Source organism: Oncorhynchus nerka, linkage group LG19 (assembly GCF_034236695.1).
Source record: "Oncorhynchus nerka isolate Pitt River linkage group LG19, Oner_Uvic_2.0, whole genome shotgun sequence".
NCBI lineage: Eukaryota > Metazoa > Chordata > Actinopteri > Salmoniformes > Salmonidae > Oncorhynchus > Oncorhynchus nerka.
The window spans coordinates 20,847,592-20,871,512 of record NC_088414.1 but is presented as its reverse complement, the minus strand read 5'-3'; the positions used below and the strand labels follow the sequence as shown (position 1 = coordinate 20,871,512).

General features: G+C 41.2%; 1 protein-coding gene across 1 annotated transcript in view; it reads right to left on the bottom strand.

Annotated features, from left to right (window-relative positions):
- The window catches only part of LOC115101180 (zinc finger protein 618-like), a 53,855-nt gene extending 31,505 nt beyond the window's left edge, over nucleotides 1-22,350 (bottom strand). Inside the window, 4 exon segments of the mRNA XM_029620467.2 lie at nucleotides 8,785-8,829; nucleotides 9,290-9,367; nucleotides 13,415-13,673; nucleotides 22,020-22,350. Coding sequence (XP_029476327.2) covers nucleotides 8,785-8,829; nucleotides 9,290-9,367; nucleotides 13,415-13,640 — 349 coding nt within the window. The 5' untranslated portion in view covers nucleotides 13,641-13,673; nucleotides 22,020-22,350.
- Nucleotides 22,351-23,921: the final 1,571 nt, after the last annotated feature.

Genomic DNA, 23,921 nt, shown 5'->3' with positions numbered 1-23,921 from the left:
AGGTGTCTCACAGTAAGGATATTGCAATTAATAGCCCTGGCCACATCTGCAGTCCACATGCCTCCTTGCAGCATGCCTAAGGCACGTTCACGCAGATGAGCAGGGAGCCTGGGTGTTTTTCAGAGTCAGTAGAAAGGCCTCTTTAGTAGAGGTCGACCGATTATGATTTTTCAACGCCGATACCGATTATTGGAGGACCAGAAAAGCCGAAACCGATTAAATCGGGGATTTTTATTTATTTATTTGTAATAACGACAATTACATCAATACTGAATGAACACTTATTTTAACCTCATGTAAATAATGAAACATGTTCAATTTGGTTTAAATATTAACACTTCCGGGTTGGAGCGAGCGGTCGCATCCGCGCTTCGGTCTGCTTCGGTCTGCAGGTTGTATAACTTTTCATTACATTTCATTATAGTACAACGGTTTGATTTGTCTAATCTTAGCAATTTCTTCTTAGCTAGCTAAATAGCCGTCTTTGTATCAAAGATAATTGCGTAATTATCGTATTTCGTCGTCCTCCTATCTGCCCAGCAGCTAGCCAGCTAGCTAACGTTCACCGTCTACCGTAGCACTGTAGTAACTATCACACTCAACTGAACGACTTGATTAGTGTAGTGTTAGCTAGCTACATAGTTGTCTTTGCTGTCTTCGTATCCAAGATAATTGTGTAGTTTAGAGTGTGTAGTCTTAGAGCGATTATCTTAATTTACCGAGGTTAGCTAGCCAGCTATTTGTCGTCCTTAACGTAGGAGTCACTCCTAGCTAGCCAACAGCTAGCCAACGTCTACTGAATAGAACTTTCGCATTCCGGTCGCATTCCGCTTCGCTCCACAGGTAGTATCACATTTTCATTTCATTTCATTACAGTCCCAACGGTGTGATTTGTTTGATCGTAGCTAGCTACATAGCTAGCTACATAGCCGTCTTTGTTTCAAAGATAATTGTGTAGTCTAGAGCGATTTTCTAGGTTAGCTAGCCAGCTATTGTCGTTCTTTTAACGCAACGTAACGTAATCAACACTGCTAGCTAGCCAGCTAGCCCCCGAATAGCAGCATTGTAGAAACTTTACACTCAACGGAACGACTTGGTTAGTGTAGTGTCAACAACGCAGCCACTGCCAGCTAGCCGACCTCAGCAGTACTGTATCATTTTAATCATTTTAGTCAATTAGATTCTTGCTACGTAAGCTTAACTTTCTGAACATTCGAGACGTGTAGTCCACTTGTCATTCCAATCTCCTTTGCATTAGCGTAGCCTCTTCTCTAGCCTGTCAACTATGTGTCTGTCTATCCCTGTTCTCTCCTCTCTGCACAGACCATACAAACGCTCCACACCGCGTGGCCGCGGCCACCCTAATCTGGTGGTCCCAGCGCGCACGACCCACGTGGAGTTCCAGGTCTCCGGTAGCCTCTGGAACTGCCGATCTGCGGCCAACAAGGCAGAGTTCATCTCAGCCTATGCCTCCCTCCAGTCCCTCGACTTCTTGGCACTGACGGAAACATGGATCACCACAGACAACACCGCTACTCCTACTGCTCTCTCTTCGTCCGCCCACGTGTTCTCGCACACCCCGAGAGCTTCTGGTCAGCGGGGTGGTGGCACCGGGATCCTCATCTATCCCAAGTGGTCATTCTCTCTTTCTCCCCTTACTCATCTGTCTATCGCCTCCTTTGAATTCCATGCTGTCACAGTTACCAGCCCTTTCAAGCTTAACATCCTTATCATTTATCGCCCGCCAGGTTCCCTCGGAGAGTTCATCAATGAGCTTGATGCCTTGATAAGCTCCTTTCCTGAGGACGGCTCACCTCTCACAGTTCTGGGCGACTTTAACCTCCCCACGTCTACCTTTGACTCATTCCTCTCTGCCTCCTTCTTTCCACTCCTCTCCTCTTTGACCTCACCCTCTCACCTTCCCCCTACTCACAAGGCAGGCAATACGCTCGACCTCATCTTTACTAGATGCTGTTCTTCCACTAACCTCATTGCAACTCCCTCCAAGTCTCCGACCACTACCTTGTATCCTTTTCCCTCTCGCTCTCATCCAACACTTCCCACACTGCCCCTACTCGGATGGTATCGCGCCGTCCCAACCTTCGCTCTCTCTCCCCCCGCTACTCTCTCCTCTTCCATCCTATCATCTCTTCCCTCTGCTCAAACCTATCTCCTGATTCTGCCTCCTCAACCCTCCTCTCCTCCCTTTCTGCATCCTTTGACTCTCTATGTCCCCTATCCTCCAGGCCGGCTCGGTCCTCCCCTCCCGCTCCGTGGCTCGACGACTCATTGCGAGCTCACAGAACAGGGCTCCGGGCAGCCGAGCGGAAATGGAGGAAAACTCGCCTCCCTGCGGACCTGGCATCCTTTCACTCCCTCCTCTCTACATTTTCCTCCTCTGTCTCTGCTGCTAAAGCCACTTTCTACCACTCTAAATTCCAAGCATCTGCCTCTAACCCTAGGAAGCTCTTTGCCACCTTCTCCTCCCTCCTGAGGTGGTTGATTGCCAGTGTAACAGTATAGCTTCCGTCCCTCTCCTTGCTCCTCCCTGGGCTCGAACCAGCAACACAACGACAACAGCCACCATCAAAGCAGCGTTACCCATGCAGAGCAATGGGAACAACTACTAGAAGGCTCAGAGTGAGTGACGTTTGAAACGCTATTAGCATGCGCTAAGTAGCTAGCCATTTCACTTCGGTTACACCAGCCTCATCTCGGGAGTTGATAGGCTTGAAGTCATAAACAGCGCAATGTTTGACGCACAATGAAGAGCTGCTAGCAAAATGCACGAAAGTGCTGTTTGAATGAATGTTTACACGCCTGCTTCTGCCTACCACCGCTCAGTCAGATATTTAGATGTTGTATGCTCAGTCATTATATGCAACGCAGGACACGCTAGATAATATCTAGTAATATCATCAACCATGGGTAGTTAACTACTGATTATGATTGATAGTTTTTTTTATAAGATACGTTTAATGCTAGCTAGCAACTTACCTTGGCTTACTGCAGTCTCCTAGGCAGTCTCCTTGTGGAGTGCAACGAGAGAGAGGCAGGTCGTTATTGCGTTGGACTAGTTGGTTGCAAGATTGGTCTATAAAGTTGCAAGATTGAATCCCCCGGGCTGACAAGGTGAAAATCTGTCGTTCTGCCCCTGAACAAGACAGTTGACCCACCGTTCCTAGGCCGTCATTGAAAATAAGAATGTGTTCTTAACTGACTTTCCTAGTTAAATAAAAAGGTATTTAAAAATATATATATATTTTTTTTTAAATACAGATTTCCGATTGTTATGAAAACTTGAAATCGGCCCTAATTCATCGATTGACCTCTACTCTTTAGTGTCCTAAGTTTTCATAACTGACCTTAATTGCCTACCGTCTGTAAGCTGTTAGTGTCTTAACGACCGTTCCACATGTGCATGTTCATTAATTGTTTATTGAACAAGCATGGGAAACAATGTCTGATCCAATGAAGATCTGTGAAGTTATTTATTTTTACGAATTATCTTTGAAAGACAGATGCGTCCCTTTTTCAGGACCCTTTTTTTTTGCAGAGTTTATTTTCAGGTCACTCCAGAGATGTTTCAGGTCACTCCGGATCTGGCTGGGCCACTCAAGAACATTCAGAGACTTGTCCCGAAGCCACTAGTGCATTGTCTTGGCTGTGTGCTTAGGGTCGTTGTCCTGCTGGAAGGTGAACCTTCACCCCAGTCTGAGGTCCTGAGTACTCTGGGGCAGGTTTTCATCAAGGATCTCTGTACTTTGCTCCGTTCATCTTTCCCTCGATCCTGACCTGAAAATCATCCCCACAGCATGATGCTGCCACTGCCATGCTTCACTGTAGGGATGGTGCCAGGTTTCTCCAGACGTGATGCTTGGTATTCAGGCCAAAGATTTCAATCTTGGTTTCATCAGACCAAAGAATCTTGATTCTCAGAGTCCGTTAGGGGCCTGGCTTCCGTCTGGCCACTTTACCATAAAGACTTGATTGGTGGAGTGCTGGAGAGAAGGTTGTCCTTCTGGAAGGTTCTCCCATCTCCAGAGCAACCCTAGACCTCTGTTGAGTTCTTGTTCACCTCCTTGACCAAGGCCCTTTTCCCCAGATCGCACAGGCCAAACTGAGCAGTCAGCTATTTTTAAATATTTTTATTTATTTTACCTTTATTTAACTAGGCAAGTCAGTTAAGAACAAATTCTTATTATCAATGACGGCCTAACAGTGGGTTAACTAACTGCCTGTTCAGGGGCAGAACGACAGATTTGTACCTTGTCAGCTCAGGGATTTGAACTTGCAACCTTCCGGTTACTAGTCCAACGCTCTAACCACTAGGGTACCCTGCCGCCCCAGCTATAGGAAGAGTCTTGGTGGTTCCAAACTTCTTTCATTTAAGAATGATGGAGGCCACTGTGTTCTTGGGGACCTTCAATGCTGCAGAAATGTTTTGGTAACCTTCCCTAGATCTGTTCCTCGTCACAATCCTGTCTCTGAATTGTTCCTTCGACCTCATGGCTTGGTTTTTGCGCTGACGTACATTATATAGACGTGTGTGCCTTTCCAAATCATGTCCAATCAATAGAATTTACCACAGGTGGACTCCAAATTTGTAGAAACATCAAAAGGATGATCAATGGAAACAGGATGCACCGGAGCTCAATTTCGAGTCTCATTGCAAAGGTTTTGAATACTTATGTAAATAAGGTATTTGTTTTTTAATACACCTGCAGCAATATCTAAATACCGGTTTTCACTTTGTCGTTATGGGGTATTGTGTGTAGATTGATGAGGACATATACAGTGAGGGGAAAAAGTACTTGATCCCCTGCTGATTTTGTACGTTTGCCCACTGACAAAGAAATTATCAGTCTATAATTTTAATGGTAGGTTTATTTGAACAGTGGGAGACAGAATAACAACAAAAAAATCCAGAAAAACACATGTCAAGAATGTTATAAATTGATTTGCATTTTAATGAGAGAAATAAGTATTTGACCCCTCTGCAAAACATGACTTAGTACTTGGTGGCAAAACCCTTGTTGGCAATCAGAGGTCAGACGTTTCTTGTAGTTGGCCACCAAGTTTGCACACATCTCAGGGATTTTGTCCCACTCCTCTTTGCAGATCTTCTCCAAGTCATAAGGTTTCGAGGCTGACGTTTGGCAACTCGAACCTTCAGCTCCCTCCACAGATTTTCTATGGGATTCAGGTCTGGAGACTGGCTAGGCCACTCCAGGACCTTAATGTGCTTCTTCTTGAGCTGCTCCTTTGTTGCCTTGGCCGTGTGTTTTGGTTCATTGTCATGCTGGAATACCCATCCACGACCCATTTTCAATGCCCTGGCTGAGGGAAGGAGGTTCTCACCCAAGATTTGACGGTACATGGCCCCGTCCATCGTTCCTTTGATGCGGTGAAGTTGTCCTGTCCCCTTAGCAGAAAAACACCCCCAAAGCATAATGTTTCCACCTCCATGTTTGACAGTGGGGGATGGTGTTCTTGGAGTCATAGGCAGCAATCCTCCTCCTCCAAACACGGCGAGTTGATGCCAAAGAACTCCATTTTGGTCTCATCTGACCACAACACTTTCACCCAGTTGTCCTCTGAATCATTCAGATGTTCATTGGCAAACTTCAGACGGGCATGTATATGTGCTTTCTTGAGCAGGGGGACCTTGCGGGCGCTACAGGATTTCAGTCCTTCACGGCATAGTGTGTTACCAATTGTTTTCTTGGTGACTATGGTCCCAGCTGCCTTGAAATCATTGACAAGATAGTCCCGTGTAGTTCTGGGCTGATTCCTCACTGTTCTCATGATCATTGCAACTCCACGAGGTGAGATCTTGCATGGAGCCCCAGGCCAAGCGAGATTGACAGTTCTTTTGTGTTTCTTCCATTTGCGAATAATCGCACCAACTGTTGTCACCTTCTCACCAAGCTGCTTGGCGATGGTCTTGTACACAGCCTTGTGTTGGTCTACAATCTTGTCCCTGACATCCTTTGAGAGCTCTTTGGTCTTGGCCATGGTGGAGAGTTTGGAATCTGATTGATTGATTGCTTCTGTGGACAGGTGTCTTTTATACAGGTAACAAACTGAGATTAGGAGCACTCCCTTTAAGAATGTGCTCCTAATCTCAGTTCGTTACCTGTATAAAAGACACCTGGGAGCCAGAATTCTTTCTGATTGAGAGGGGGTCAAATATTTTTTCCCCCTCACTGTGCATACAGTGGGGCAAAAAAGTATTTAGTCAGCCACCAATTGTGCAAGGTCTCCCACTTAAAAAGATGAGAGGCCTGTAATTTAATCATAGGTACATTTCAACTATGATGAAATTACAAGCCTCTCATCTTTTTAAGTGGGAGAACTTGCACAATTGGTGGCTGACTAAATACTTTTTTGCGACACTGTATAAAGTTTGCAAATTATGGTGGAAAATAAGTATTTGGTCACCTACAAACAAGCAAGATTTCTGGCTCTTACAGACCTGTAACTTCTTCTTTAAGAGGCTCCTCTATCCTCCACTCGTTACCTGTATTAATGGCACCTGTTTGAACTTGTTATCAGTATAAAAGACACCTGTCCACAACCTCAAACAGTCACACTCCAAACTCCACTATGGCCAAGACCAAAGAGCTGTCAAAGGACACCAGAAAGAAAATTGTAGACCTGCACCAGGCTGGGAAGACTGAATCTGCAATAGGTAAGCAGCTTGGTTTGAAGAAATCAACTGTGGGAGCAATTATTAGGAAATGGAAGACATACAAGACCACTGATAATCTCCCTCGATCTGGGGCTCCACGCAAGGTCTCACCCCGTGGGGTCAAAGAACGGTGAGCAAAAATCCCAGAACCACACGGGGGGACCTAGTGAATGACCTGCAGAGAGCTGGGACCAAAGTAACAAAGCCTACCATCAGTAACACATTACGCCGCCAGGGACTCAAATCCTGCAGTGCCAGACGTGTCCCCCTGCTTAAGCCAGTACATCTCCAGGCCCGTCTGAAGTTTGCTAGAGATCATTTGGATGATCCAGAAGAAGATTGGGAGAATGTCATATGGTCAGATGAAACCAAAATATAACTTTTTGGTAAAAACTCAACTTGTCGTGTTTGGAGGACAAAGAATGCTGAGTTGCATCCAAAGAACACCATACCTACTGTGAAGCATGGGGGTGGAAACATCATGCTTTGGGGCTGTTTTTCTGCAAAGGGACCAGGACGACTGATCCGTGTAAAGGAAAGAATGAATGGGGCTATGTATCGTGAGATTTTGAGTGAAAAGCTCCTTCCATCAGCAAGGGCATTGAAGATGAAACGTGGCTGGGTCTTTCAGCATGACAATGATCCCAAACACACCGCCCGGGCAACAACGGAGTGGCTCCGTAAGTGGCCTAGCCAGTCTCCAGATCTCAACCCCATAGAAAATCTTTGGAGGGAGTTGAAAGTCCTTGTTGCCCAGCAACAGCCCCAAAACATCACTGCTCTAAAGGAGATCTGCATGGAGGAATGGGCCAAAATACCAGCAACAATGTGTGAAAACCTTGTGAAGACTCACGGAAAACGTTTGACCTCTGGCATTGCCAACAAAGGGTATATAACAAAGTATTGAGATAAGTATTTGGTCAATAACAAAAGTTTATGTTCCACCATAATTTCCAAATAAATTCATTAAAAATCCTACAATGTGATTTTCTGGATTTTTTTTTCTCATCGTCTGTCATAGTTGAAGTGTACCTATGATGAAAATTACAGGCCTCTCATCTTTTTAAGTGGGAGAACTTGCACAATTGGTGGCTGACTAAATACTTTTTTGCCCCACTGTATATAGATATATATTTGAACCATTTTAGAATAAGGCTGTAACATAACAAAATGTGGAAACAGTCAAGGGATCTGAATACTTTCTGAATGCACTGTATTAGTGTTTGTTTGTTCACATTTTTTCTTCCAAGTTTGTGTAGATCAACAACAAAATATTCATGGGGGGGAGGGGGTCTACACTAACATATGGTATTGTTTTAAAGATGTTCAAACTATGAATTATTTAGCTATTTGATTATGAATTTTAGGACCCCTTTAGGCATGACACACATATATATATATTTAATTTGGCCTTTACTACTATAGCCCAAGGAAACAAACAACACTACCTTCACACTTCCATAAAACATTTTTAAATCGGTAGCGGTTACATTCAGATGAGTCCCGTGACACTTTTGGTAGACAAAAATAAGCAAAAAGGAGAACACCATCGTGTTCATGAAAATGTCCCCTTTCCACCGTGTGATCACATTAGTTTGTAGCCCAAGCGGTTCGGAAGCTACAAACAGAAGTTGGCTAATCAACTGTTTCGACTTCAGACGAGTCCCCTGACACTTGTGGGGGTTGTAGAGCAAAACAGAGACCACCATAGTGTTCGTGAAAGTCTCATATGTTGGTCAAACTGTTCAGAAGCTACAGACGTTTTCGTGAGAAGACCGATTTTCTGGATGTCTTTCCAATGCAAAACAACAGATATCTCTAGTTTAAAATGACAGATTTTTACGTGGATTTTTGCTTTGTTACTTACACACACAGTGTCGTCAATCGCCTCTAGGGCGTTAAATCCATTTTAATCCCACTTTGTAACAACAAAATGTCGAAAAATTAAACGGGTGTGAACACTTTGAAGGCACTGTAGATGTGCGCCTGTGTATGCATGTACACACCGGTGAGTCGGTGTGTATGCTCATGCGTGAGCGCGTGCTTGTTTGTGCATGTGAATGCGTGTGCATACACATCCGTTTACTCACTGTTGGGAGCTGGTGGTGCACCCTCCCCTGGCATGCTATCGGACTCTGTGGGGGGAAAGACAGAGACACATTCATAAGAGATCTGCTGTTGGCGTGGCGCCTACGCTTATAACAACAGCTTGACTCACTCGGATCTCAGACAACACTTGGCATCGCTCACATTAAAAATTATGGTTGTCAGGAAGGAGAGGGGGGTACTTCTAAAGTATTAGCGGATGAATGCAGCTGACAAGTTAATGATAAGAAATGAGCCCCAAACATAACATTACGCCACAAATCCAATTTTAGGTCCCCAAAATTGGATTCATGTGACTTTCGGATCGGGGCTTGCATTATCATGCCATATATATATATTTAGCGTGGGGGGGGGGGGGGGGGGTTATCAAAAATTAGGTGCTATTAAATCATGTCTGTAGTGACTTGAGTTGATTATTTTAATCTTATCAAACATTTCCAATGTCATCACACAAAGAAGCCTTAGTGTTTCAGGGCAGGCCTTCCTTACCTCTGTGGGCACGGACGTGCGTCTGAAAGCAGTTGTAGTACTTATATTTCTTCCCACATATCCCACAAACATAGGAGCCTGTGTGACAGAGGAAAAGCAATACAGAGATGGTTGAAAATGCTATAATAGTTGAGTGCATTGATACCATTGGTCTGATGGCAGAGCCAGGATACAGGCTGGTGGTGTAATGGTGTGGAGAATATTTTCCTGACACACATTAGGTCTATTGAAACCAATTGAGCAGCATATCAATGCCCGAAGAATACAAGCTGTTCTGGAGGCAAAGGGGGGGGTCCAACCCAGGACTAGATTTCTGTACCTAATAAACGTAGATCTGTGTGTAACAACATCGTACCTAAACACTCTCTGTGATTTTCCAGACACAGATTAAGCCTGGTCCTAGACTTAAAATTATTTTCAATGGAGATTCGCCATCGAGTTTCCTTTTTAGTCCAGGACTAGACTTAATTTGTGTCCGGGAAACCTCCCCTCGGGGACCTAAGTAAATATTTTACTTAGTCGAGACTGAAATACATTTCCCATCTTGTTTCACAGACAATAAATTATCTGTTAAAAACAGATATTAGATGAGAATTGACAAACCACATTTTCTTCTAAAATAGGGACAGAAATAATTCATTGCTCAGTAAATAGATGGTGCCTTCAGAAAGTATTCATACCCCTCGACTTTACAGCCAGAATTCAAAATTGCTTAAATATATGTTTTTCTCCTCACCCATCTACACACAATACCCCATAATGACAAATTGAAATGTTTAGACATGTGTGTGTCTATATAAGGTCCCACAGTTGACAGTGCATGTCAGAGCAGAAACTATACCATGAATTTCAAGGAACTGTCCATAGAGCTCCAAGAAAGAATTGGGATGAGGTATGTATCTGGGAAAGGGTCTAAAACCATTTATAGAGTGTTGAAAGTTCTCAAGAGCACAGAGGTCTCCATCATTGGGAAAAAAATATTGAACTACCCAGCCTAGAGCTGGCCGTCCAACCAAATCGAGCAACCGGATAAGAAGGTCCTTGGTCAGGGAGGTGACCAAGAACCCAATGATCACTCTGTCAGAAATACAGAGTTCCTTGGCTGAGATGGGAGAACCCTGCCAGAAGGACAAGTCTCTACAGCACTTCACCAATCTGGGCTTTATGGGAGAGTGGCCACTCCAGAGAAAAAGGCACATGACGGCACTCATGGAGTTTGCAAAAAGGCACGAGAAAGACAGCGCATAAGGCAAAAGATTCTGTGGTCTGATGAGACAAAAATATAACCATTTGGCCTGAATGCAAAACACTATGTTTGGAGAAACCAGGCACAGCCCATCCCCCGTTTAACAGCAGTGGTGGAAAAAGTACCCAATTGTCATACTCAAGTAAAGGTAAAGATACCTTAATAGGCAATTACTCAAGTAAAAGTCAGTCACCAAGTAAAATACTGGAGTAAAAGTCTACTATACCTAAGTATCAAAAATAAATGTAATTGCTCAAATACACTAATCAGTCAAAAGATTGGACACACCTACTGTACTCATTCAAGTTTTTAAAAACTATTTTCTACATTGTAGAATAATAATGAAGACATCAACACATATGGAATCATGTAGTAACCAAAAAAAGTTATATAAAATATATTTTGATTTATTTGACATTCTTCAAAGTAGCCACTCTTTGCCTTGACAGCTCTGCACACTCTTGGCATTCTGTCAACCAGCTTCATGAGGTAGTCACCTGGAATGCATTTCAATTAACAGGTGTGCCTTATTAAATGTTAATGTGTAGAATTTATTTTCTTCTTAATGCGTTTGAGCCAATCAGTTGTGTTGTGACAAGGTAGGGGTGGTATACAGAATACAGCCCTATGTGGTAAAGAGACCAAGTCCATATTATGGCATAAACAGCTCAAATAAGTAAAGAGAAATTACAATAATCAATACTTTAAGACATGAAGGTCAGTCAATACAGAAAATGTCAAGAACTTTGAAAGTTTCTTGAAGTGCAGTCGATAAATAATCAAGCGCTATAATGAAACTGACTCTCATAAAGACCGCCACAGGAAAGGAAGACCCTTCTGCAGAGGATAAGTTAGAGTTAACTGCATCTAATATTGCAGCCCAAATAAATGCTTCAGAGTTCATGTAACAGACATCTCAACATCAAGTGTTCAGAAGAGACTGCATGAATCAGTTATTCATGGTCTAATTGCTGCAAAGAAACCACTACTAAAGGATACCAATAAGAAGAAAAGACTTGCTTGGGCCAAGAAACATGAAGAATGGACATTAGACCAGTGGAAATCTGTCCTTTGCGAGTCCAAATTTGAGATTTTTGGTTCCAACCGCCCTGTCTTTGTGAAAAGTGGAGTAGGTGAACGGATGATATCTGCATGTGTGGTTCCCACCATTAAGCATGGAGGTGGTGGTGTGATCGTGCTTAGCTGGCAACATTGTCAGTGATTTATTTAGAATTCAAGGTACACTTAACCAGCATGGCTACCACAGCATTCTGCAGCGATACACCATCCCATCTGGTTTGAGCTTAGTGGGGCTATCATTTGTTTTTTAACCAGACAATGAACCAAAACAACTCCAGGCTGTTTAAGAGCTATTTGACCAAGAAGGAGAGTGATGGAATGCTGCATCAGATGACCTGGCCTCCACAATCACCCGACCTCTACCCAATTGAGATGGTTTGGGATGAGTTGGACCACAGAGTGAAGGAAAAGCAGCCAACAAGTGCTGAGCATATGTGGGAACTCCTTCATGACTGTTGGAAAAGCATTCCTCATGAAGCTGAATGCCAAGAGTGTGCAAAGCTGTCATCAAACCAAAGGGTGGCTACTTTGAAGAATCTAAAATATATTTTGATTTGTTGAACACTTTTTTGGTTACTAAATGATTCCATGTGTTATTTCATAGTTTTGATGTCTTCACTATTATTCTACAATGTAGAAAATAGTAAAAAATTAATTAAAACCCTTGAATGAGTAGTTGTCCAAACTTTTGACTGGTACTGTATACTTTAGTATTAAAATGTATAAATAAAGTTCAAATTCCTTAAGTTCAAATTCCAGATCACAGGCAGTAGAGATGACCAGGGATGTTCTCTTGATAAGTGTGTGAATTGAACCATTTTCATGTCACAAAGTGTTTGGCTGTCAGGAAAAATATAAGGAGTAAAAAGTACATTCTTTAGGAATGTAGTAAAGTAAATGTTGTCAAAATTAGTAAAGTACAGATACCCAAAAAAACTACTTAAGAGGACTTTAAAGTAATTTTGCTTAGATATTTTACACCACTGGTGGTGGCATCATCATGCTATGTGGATGATTTTCAGTGGCAGGGACTGGGAGACTGGTAAGGATACAGGGAACAATCGATTGAGCCAAATACAGACAAAGCCTTTGAGAACCTGCTTCAGAGTGCAAACACCCTTAGAATGGGGCGAAGATTTACGTTCCAACAAGCATACAGCCAAAGCAACGCTGGAATGGCTTCAGAACAAGAATGTGGAAGTCCTCGAGTGGCCCAGACAAAGAACAGACTTTAATTCCGTGGAAAGACTTGAAGATTGCTGTTCACCGCCGTTCTCCATCTAATTTAAGAGCTTGAGAAAATCTGCGAGGAAGAATAATCCCCAAATCCAGATGTGCAAAGCTGTAATCGTCACCAAAGGTGCTTCTACAAAGTATTGACTCAGGGGTGTGAATACTTTGAAATACAGAAATGACCTTTTGCAATACATTTGCAAAAAAACAGACATTTTAAACATGTTTTCGCTGTCATTATGGAGTATTGTGTGAAGATGTAAAAAAAAGTATCCATTTGGAATTCAGGCTGTAACAACAAAATGTGGAATAAGTCAAAGGGTATGAATACTGTACATTCCATCTGAGATAGTTCATGTAGAAGAGTGCAGATGTAGAAGGTAAAATGACAGGAACATGTGTTGAAAGGCGGTCCTCTTTCCTACAGTCTGGGTTTGTTCGTTTTGGGTCAGCCCTTTTACATCATGGTTTAAAATGTGAAAACTCATTTTGCATCACAGAGGGTGATGCAAAATGATCCTGCACATTGTGTGTGGAGTGGAAGGTGATGTGTTAAGGGGTCATACCCTGGGTCTGGTCATTGCGAGACTTTCCTCCTCCACCGAGGACCACGCAGATCTCGGCAGGCACATCTTTCCCATTACTGGCCCCCTGCGTGCCAGGCTCCTTCTTTATTGTGACCGGGACAGCGAGGGTGGCGGTCGTCGGGGTAGCGGTGGGGCCATCTGGGACTCCATCCCCCGTGTCAACCTGCTCCTGCGCAGGATTGGTAGGCACCTCCTGAGCACTCATGACTCCTACTACTCAGGGCCAGCGTTCCTAGGGCTGTGTGTGTGTGTGAGAGTGAGAATATGTGTGAGAGAAACAGACAGCCAGGAAAGAGGAGAAACAAACAATACAGATTTACTAAATTGACCTCGCCAAAAACAGCTGCTTTTCTTTGAAACAGGTGCAGTTCAAATACAACATCAAGGGACAACATCAAGGCAACCGAGCACTGAAAAACCTATTTTTAGACAGCTCTAAGGCAAGGCACTTGACACTCAGTAACACCCACAAACTGGGATTGCCATATGCCTGACCAACATACTTCTGAGAGAGAGCTGTAGTCTGGTGTACCAATAACAGAAAGGGACATTTTATGGTTCTCAAAATTGTCTCCATATGGACATTATTGTTATTGAGATGAAAAGGTCTATTCTAACCAAGAGGGATACCAAATCTGGTATCTATAAAATAAAAAAAAGTTTCAAAAATAAAAAAAATAGGTGACTCGTGACAATGTAGTTTGCCAAAAATAGCAGGGGAATAGATGGGAGAGATATGCATGATCATTATGTATAATTAGCCCTACAGCACAGTGCTTCATTGTGTATGGGTGACCTATGGGTGACCTATGATGACAATACATCCATAGTGCCCAGGTGCTCTAATTTCAGAAACATCCAAATGACCCAGCCTTCTACTGTAAGTACCATAGTACTATGAGGGGACTCCAGTCAAGAGGGGACGCATAAAATGCAACCAAACAAAACAGACTTATACCCGGGAGGACAGATTTTTTTTGTGGAAAGATGAGAATTTCACTAATAATATTTTACACACCTTTTCTTGGAAGCGATAACTGACCGACATTGGCGCTAATTATTAAAACAGATCAGAGTTACATGGGCAGCTGCAGTTTGTCACCCTAAATATGAATAATTGTGCAGAACTTTCTATTTAGGTGACCAAGCTGTGGAGGGAGTATTGCTGGATGGCAATAGGTTGAAGTGCTCCTTCAAAACAGAGCTGGCCATATTGAAAAGGGCATTGGTTCAACACAACAATGTCATAAAAAAAACTTTGTTAAACAAATATTAGGCCTAATTGAAATGTCCATTGTTTCATGTCCATTGTTTCATGCCGCACTTCCCTAATTTTGAAATCTAGTCTACATTGCTTGGTCATGGTGCTCCTGATCTGGTAGAGAAATGGACAGTGGGAGAAACTCCATGTTTTTCATATCTGCATGGGTTCAACAGTTTAATGGGCTGAGGCTATACTAATCTCATACAGCATTAGAATAAATGTAAAATGACTAACCGCCCCTGACATCTAGCCTACTCAATAAAATGATGCCTGCAAAGAAAAGTAGCTAACCGACAATGGAAACATTGGAAATTCTAATCTCCCTCAAAAGAGGCCAATTCAATTCAACACGCCTGGGCAGATTGGAGGCCGTAAAAGCTAATTTGGGAAGCAAAGGGAACGGCTGAGTGTTCATTTCAGCAGCAGCCGTGTCACGGCTGTGCGCCATGTTGTGTTGGAAATTATGACGAGAGCTTTATTTCAAACAAAAACACAGTCCTATCTGGAACAAGTGAAAGCAGGAAGCTACATGGAGGGGAATATCAGCCGAGAAGAAAAATACAAAATGTGAAATCCCTCTCAGAGCTGGACATGATTGGATTTCATACCATAAATGGCAGAATGTGATACATTTTTTCACAAAATTAGAACACGTAGGCATTAAATCTGTGCTGCTTGGACGGCAGCGATGTGAATGAGTTATTGATAAATAGACTGGGCTAGTTGAGACTAGTTTGCGTCTGCGCTGGAATCATCATCATGCAATTCATCTGGTCAAATTTGTGATAACTCAAGGTGAAAAAAAAACAAACAAGGATCAACTGAAGATATATCTTGCAGCCTCTGAGAAACAAGCTACATTATAAAAAAATATGCCATTTCATGGACTTTCTCTCATAAGGTCACACAGCCACGTTTTTATACGAGTCATACAGTATCACCACGACAGCTGTGACGGAAACAGGTTTCTGGACATTTTTATAAATGCCGATAGTTCGATATGGTGGGATCTTTTTGGGTTGTTAAATTAATTATGCAACAAATGGCACAAATATTGATATAATAACCATCATCTCGAAGTAAACTTGAAGTCACACGATTATATGGTGTGTGGTCCTCCCACTAAGGCTACAGATGAAATAAGTTATGATGAACTTCACAGGGTGGTGAAAGTGCACAGTGATGAGCTTGATGCTCCTTTCCAATAAAAATTGAGGGCCTTATTCTGGTGACATGATGATCGATGCTTGACCCCCATTTGCGAAATTAAAATATTCCCGCTCTTATCCATAATAATCTCATCATGTATACTAGCCTACCTGCACTGTATGTGCGAGCTGCTGGCTAAAGCGCAAGTGCCAAAACCAGAGTAGGCCCATTTGGCACAAAAACTATTGCGTTAAATAGCAAAACTATCAGTAAAGTTGAGAATGTGATGTAAAACACATTGAACTTTAAGATTTTCATTCGTGCAAAAAAGTACATTGTGTGCAGTAAAGTGTTACATACTGATTTTTCTTCAAGCTGATTTTAGAAGCTTCGCATGAAAATCTGTCACCTATTGGATGGAAACCTAGCTACTGATACAGATATTTTCACCTGTATTGTTGTCTCTACCTTCTTGCCCTTTGTGCTGTTGTCTGTGCCCAATAATGCTTGTACCATGTTTTGTGTTGCTACCATGCTGTGTTGTCATCTTTAGGTCTCTCTTTATGTCGTGATGCATGTTTTGTCCTATATTTTTAATCCCTCAGGAAGCCTTTTGGTAGGCCAACATTGTTAATAAGAATTTGTTCTTATCTGACTTGCCTAGTTAAATAAATAAAGTTGTAGGCCTCGTGTAGGGGCTAATTTAGTTTTACCTTCCCTCACTGTTTAAATAATTACATCACATAACTACAACGGCATGACAGTCCAAACACCAGACTTTTTTTTTTTTTTTTTTTTTTTAATGAGGATTTAGACATCTTGCTATTCACATTATGGAATTTGACCATTCTCAGAGTCAATCGAGATCAGGAAGAAACACACAGAACGTGTCCAAATAATCCAATGGGCCTACTTCCAAGATGTCAAAAACACCGTGTCACAACACTTCAAAAACAGCCTGGAAATAGCATGTATGGACATTGACTAAAGAACAACTGAATTCTGGGAAGGCATCATTGATCTCCACTCCCCTCTTATGGTTTAAATGGATGAAAATCAATCAATGAGCAAATGGTTGTATATTGAGCACATTTCTCATGCATTAATGTAGCCCATTACAACGGGTTTTACTAAAATGAAGACAAAAGGTAAATTCAACATTAGAAGAGAAAAGGGGAAGCGACCGAATATATAAGTCTGAAGAATTTACCTATTTAAATTCTTGAACAAATGCTTTATGCTTCTAAATAGTCTGAAATCTTTCAGAGTCTTGATGAATCGTTTTGGCACCCATATTACGCTTCCATTTTGTATAGCCTAACCTTAGTATATTTCCCTGCAAACAAAATGGCTTGCTGTATTCTTTCTATCAAATTGAAAATGTGAAACTTGCCATCTGTCATTTTTATTGATCCCAGAAGCTTTACCTCTTGCAACTTCAGGTAATTGAAGCACGACAACTAAAACATTTTTCCCATCAATGTTTTTTTAACCTTGTTTCACACAACTGGTTCAACCAACAAAGGAAAACAGACGATGATTTTCCTATTTCATAAATTATTCAAATGTCTGTTTCATGGTTAAAATGTTCCGATTTCATGGCTGACATAACACATTTTCCAAAGGATCTGGTCGAATATACTATACCAGATCCGTTTGTCATATCAACCATGAAATAGCAAAATACTCCACCAGATCCTTCTGAAAACGTGTCATATCAAATCGGATCAAAGCAGCATCAATTCAATATGAGGGCTTTTTTTAGGCAATAGGCAGTGTGTGTATGCGAGACTGCATGTTATGACACTGGTTTAGCATGAAATTTCCCCATTTAAATAGACGCCTGCTTTCCTCAAGATTGAGGGCAGCTGTTAAATGTCATTGCATGGATATTAAACATAATATTTGTGCTAGACTACATTACTAAGCTAATCAGTCTCATTGCTAATGATGTCGGAAAGGTCAACATTGGAGGAAAAATAAATGAAACATTGCATCAAGATGGGTCAAGATACTTGAAATAGAAGGCTAAATGTGGACAGGCATGATGGGCTAATAACAGAACAAAGGATGCACTACTAAACCAATTCTGATACAAAATAAGAGAAACAAGAGTATAGAAATTGGTTGAATATATATGAATAAAAAAACATTTTAAATCAGTGGAGGCTGCTGAGGGGAGGACAGCTCATAATAACGTCTGGAATGGAGAGAATGGAATAGCATGAAACACAGAAACCATGGACCCCAGGAAGAGTAGCTGCTGCCTTGGCAGGAACTAATGGGGATCCATAATAAATACAAATACATTCATTCCGCTCCAGCCATTACCACAAGCCCGTCCTCCCCAATTAAGGTGCCACCAACCTCCTGTGATTGAAATCAATACATTGGTTCCCTATATTCCTGCTATGCAGAGAGGAGTATCAGTGGTGAGTAGAATATTGTCAGCCACAGGGATGACCAAAACCTATTTCAGTCTGAATGCTTTCCCTCGCTCCTTAATCAAAAGCACATTTTCCTAGCCCCCTCGGTGTAATAAATTTCTCTCAAGATGGCTTCCAACCAACGATAAAAAAAAATTTAAAAGCAATAATGCAGAGAAATGGGAAAATCGTTTTTTTTTCTCCCTCCAACATTTCCTTCTATTAGCCGGAATGGTCTGGAAACAGAACTGCGTCAACTCGTAAAATTCCATCCACATGCGCTCCAAACCCCCATAAAAACTTTTCAATTTATATGTTAATGCTGTGAATTAAAATTTAATAACTAGAGATTTTGAAAAGCGGACTTGAATTATACAAAAATAAATCCTGAAAGAGCAGCCCTAAAATTAGAAATTCAGGGCGGCATCCGGTCTGCCGCTAAGCCCTTGTACGCTGGCAGATTACATTTTTTATGAAAATCTAAATTGCAGTGCAGGCTGAGGCAGGTCTGGTAAACCTGCTCCATTGTGATTTATAGATTCATTAGCACAAGAGGAGACTTTCCCGCTGTTCCACAGAAATTAAATTATCTTTATAAAATAGTATTTTTAGAAAGGCAACCTGAGCCCTGAAACCGTTAGAAACCTGACACAAAAAGCACACACTTCCTATGTGCATAAAACCACTGTACAGACTGGCCTTAATTCAGCTTTGCTGCAGCAATTGAGTGTCCTTATGAATTATTCATGAGACCAATAAGGTTCATTTTAAGTAGAGGGGGAAATATGCACAGAATACACAAACTCCCAAAATGCCAAAAGCTCTTTCATGTAGCCGTCCAAACCTGAAATACTATCCTGCTGGCCCTAACTCGAGTGATGTCATTTTCAGAGACTTATCAGGACAACTATGCTCATAAAAGGTAGGTAACTGCTGATGCGTTTGGCAGATTTGTACAGATGCCAACGTTTACCTGGCCAACAACGAAGAAAGAAAAAAGTTACTAGCAACTGTAATTGCTAAGCTGTCGTAGCTCTCAGCAAGAACATCCAAATGCTCAGAAGGAAGGATTACATCTACCTACATTGCAACAAGGCCTCCTAAAAACACAGCTATGCCTACATAAAGTTTGGACTGCACTCTAGACAAAAGTAAATGACACTAAGTTCTAGCTAGTGAAAGATGGTCAAGCTTTCATTAATTGTTATGAACTGTCAACAGGGTTTGCTCTCTCTCGCTCCCCATCTCTCTACAGACCTATTGAGTTGTTTTGTTTTAAATTGGGGAAGCAGATATTTTGGGGTTCACAAGCAGACCATTACACCCTACAGTACCTCTTGGTGCAAAAAGCTGTCTTGCACAGTCCTGTGTCTCCCTTCTACCAAGATCCCACAAGCCACAGTGTCTGTCACCTGGGTGGGTAAATATTTAGGTCTATATAACATATACTAACATATACTATATATGAAGCACAGAACACCATCAAAATGTACAATTCAAGTTGCATGTTGTTGGTCTATAAAAAGGTGCCTTTCACTTTAATGCAACCTCACACCAAAACAAATCCTAAATGATTTTCATTACCTGGCTGCTCTGAATTTTAATAATAATAATATTCCTGTCATTCATACATTCATTCTCTTCAATTAAAAACCTGGAATTTCCTGATGTAATTCATAGCCAGCATTTTTTATTAGATTGAATGTGGAGGGAAAAGGTCAGGGTTCAGGTTCAGCATGCAAAGTACAACATTTCCACCAACACTTCAAATTCACAGTCCAGTTCTGAAGGTCAGTGCCAAAATGACCAAACTAAAATGGCTCCCTCAGATCTACTTACATAGACAAACCATCCTATATGGGAAATTGTTTAGTGTCCACAAGATTCTTGTAAACAGCAGAGAAATTGGTTGTGATTGTATTTCCTGTTCCTAAAATCTGCATTGGTCCTCCTTTCTATACTGCTCCCTTTGATTTGGGCAGTGTTTGTTTTATTTCCAAAGTTTAGACACAAGTCCGGTGTATTCCTTGTTTACCATATTTCATCATTCGAGCAGAACATGACATGAATTTGCTCTATATACTTTCTCAAAACACAAAACAAATTCAAGATGGGCAACCTTGACCTTTCAAACAGCACAATTCTATTGTATATTGCAAAGGGAATTCTTATATAAGAATGTCAGCATGGGTGACATCGAGAAGCTCTTGCATTACAGTGTTGTTACCACATCTCTTTACCCTCTCTTCCAATCTACATCTAGGAGCTTAGATATGTCATTATTTCTTTAATACTATGGAAAGGCACACCCAGCCTAAAGATTAGGCTGATCGTTACTATATCGGTAGCCTACTAAAAACACTCTCACAATTACCATCAACATCAGAGAGGATGTTAGTAGTATCAAGGCCCCAATCTACCCTTTCAAAAGCCAGACCCTGCCTGCCACTTTGTTAAAGCTTGATAGGGCTGGGTAAATATGAACACTCATATGCATCTAAACTGTGGAAACAAAGATTAACAGTCTGCTTTTAGATTGACATGAGTTCTAAACAGATTGTGAAGCTATAGCCTACATCAACAATTGGATTAATACGGTCAAGATCTTGGGTTGATGGAGTAAGAGAGTTGCACTGTAAATTAAGGCAGTTATATTGTCTTATTTTAAGTATGATGATGCGAATTGGTAAGCTATTTAAATTAAGGACATAGTCACTATTGAAATTTACAAAAACTATATAGTAGTTCAAACTTTTTGTTTAAACGTCATGGGAGTTGACACACCCTGATTCAAACTGTGGCCTAGGCTACTCCTAGTTTGTCATATTCAACATCAAAGAGCGCATAATGATAGAACGAATCTGGTTCAAGACTGAGGCCATATGCAATGTATCAAACAGTTTCTCGTTTTACATTCACTCGAACAGCAGGTCGTGCAATCTACCAATTATGCTCTACAATAAAAAAAAGATCGTTCATACTGCAAACGTTCATACGGTCAAAGGTCGTAATCATAGGCTACCAATGCAGCTTACTTTTCAAAAATTGCTTCGAAATTAACGAAAATGAATGTCACAAAATGTTTTTAAAAACGAAGGTTACAATAAAATGTTTAAAACGACAAATTAATTGGAATTTCTTAATTTCACAAAATAACTACCGACAGGTGTCGCCAATTTCAGAATGAAATGAATTAAAATCCTACCCCGTTTTCGAAAACAGAAGTAGAAATTATATTCGAAATTGGAAACATTGTCTTCATGTCGACCGATTGAACCAAATAGCCTACGCTTTATCACAACAAACACTGTCACGACTCAATTGATATGATTATGGAATGAGAGAAAATTGAAGCAAATTTCACAAAACATGGCTGGCTGCAAGGTTGTTTTCAGACTGTTCCTCCTCGTCCTTCACTGCTTTAACTTCCAACACGCTTCCAAAGCTACAATTCATCAGTTACAATCGACCACTGGGTTAATTAGCCAGTGCAGACAGCTGAGTTTTACTCGAAAACTTTATTCGAAATCGCGGTCTAAAATCAACCGATAATTTGTGACTGAAACTAAAGCCAGCACACCATTGCTTTTGATAATGCTCACCAAACATGCATTAGCTTGAAAACAGACACCCTCACTCATTATGAAGAGCGAGTCGAGTGAACTATCAGCAACTGCGGCCTGTACACATTTTTTTAATTCAGGATTTCTAAATCAGAAAAAACGAAAAAGAATGGTTTGACTACCTCCCAAAATGATGCAGCTCATGCGAGTAGGCTTGCTCGAGCTCCAAAATCCTCCTCATCCACAAGAGGTGACTGTACAAATAACGCTTTGAAATCAAATGAGTTACCGGTATTCATTCTCAAATGATCAAAATTAAAACGGCTTTATTTCCGAGCTTGCAACCTTGACATCTTCCGGAATGAGCCCGATTGTTTTGACGAAGGTGTAGGCTACAGTCCGTCCGGGCTCGGTTTATTAGTTTTATTTTTTCATTTTTTTCCGTATTCAGGGTAGGCTATGCGTTGCGGTTTCTCCAGTGGAAATTTTCGTCCGCCATCATACAAGGACAGATTCCGAAATTGCAACGCCTGCTAGTTATATCAAAATTATTCTGGGCAGAGTGAAAAAAAGGTCGAACGACAGTTAAATTGCGCAGGGAAATAAAGAAACTATAAATCATCCAGAATAAAAATTCCCGGATATAATAATATGGAAGTTGTATAGTAGTTGAAACAAAGTAATAACTTCATGATGACACACATTATTAGAAATGATGTTAAGCATTATAAACGTTATGTAATTTCTACCCTTTATCCATGTATTTCCAAAAAAAATGTAAATCAATCCAACAACACCGATGATATGTTGTACATTTTTCCCCACTCACAAATGTATACATATATTGTATACTGAACAAAAATATAAATGCAACAGTTTCAAAGATTTTACTGAGTTACAGTTCATAGAAGGAAATCAGTCAATTGAAATAAATGAATTAGGCCCTAATCTATGGATTTCTTATGACTGGGCAGGGGTGCAACCATGGGTGGGCCTGGGAAGGCACAGGCCCACCCACTGTGGAGCCAGGCCCAGACAATCTGAATGAGTTTTTCCCCATAAAAGGGCTTTATTACAGACAGAAATATTCACTAGCAGGGATGTAAACAAATTTGTGCACAAAATTTGAGCGGAATAAGTGTTTTGTGTATATGGAAAATATATTATTTCAGCTCATGAAAAATGGGACCAACACTTTACATGTTGAATTTAGATTTTTGTTCAGTGTAATATATTTTATTTCAATAAATGTTTTTGCTATGTCTGAATTATAGATACACAGAGTGAACAAAATATTAAGAACAGCCTCAATTCGTTAGGGCATGGACTCTACAAGGTGTCGAAGGCGTTCCACAGGGATGCTAATCCATGTTGACTCCAATGCTTCCCACAGTTGTATCAAGTTGGCTGAATGTCCTTTGGGTGGTGGACCATTCTTGATACACAAAGGAAACCATTAAGGGTGAAAAACCCAGCAGTGTTGCAGTTCTTGACACAAACCGGTGCGCCTGGCACCTACTACCATACCCCGTTCAAAGGCACTTAAATATGTTGTCTTGTCCAATAACATTCTAAATGGCACACGTACACAATCCATGTCTAAATTGTCTCAAGGCTTAAAAATCATTCTTTAACCTGTCTCCTCCCCTTCATCTACACTGGTTGAAGTGGATTTAACAAGTGACACCAATAAGGGATCATAGATTTCACCTGGATTCACCTGGTCAGTCTATGTCATGGAAAGGGCAGGTGTCCATAATGTGTTGTACACAGTGTATATAGGCCAATATGCATATATGTGTTGGGCCCGGCTCCATGAGGGGGCAAAAGGCAGCTTAGCCCCTTCAGTTTTAGTTTTATGTCCCTATACAAATATGATTGTTTGAATGATTGAGTGACAGGTTGGCGCAAAATCTGTATCTCCGCTTCACTGTGTCAGCACAATGGACAGAGAGCACCGCAGTGTGTGTAGGGGGGCTATGAAAAGCCAATGGGGTGGTTAGGTATGACTCCTTTGGGTTTCCATAAAAAGCGGTAAAAAATGTTTCTCATCTGTGGTAGGCTAAGTAAATAATGTGATACAC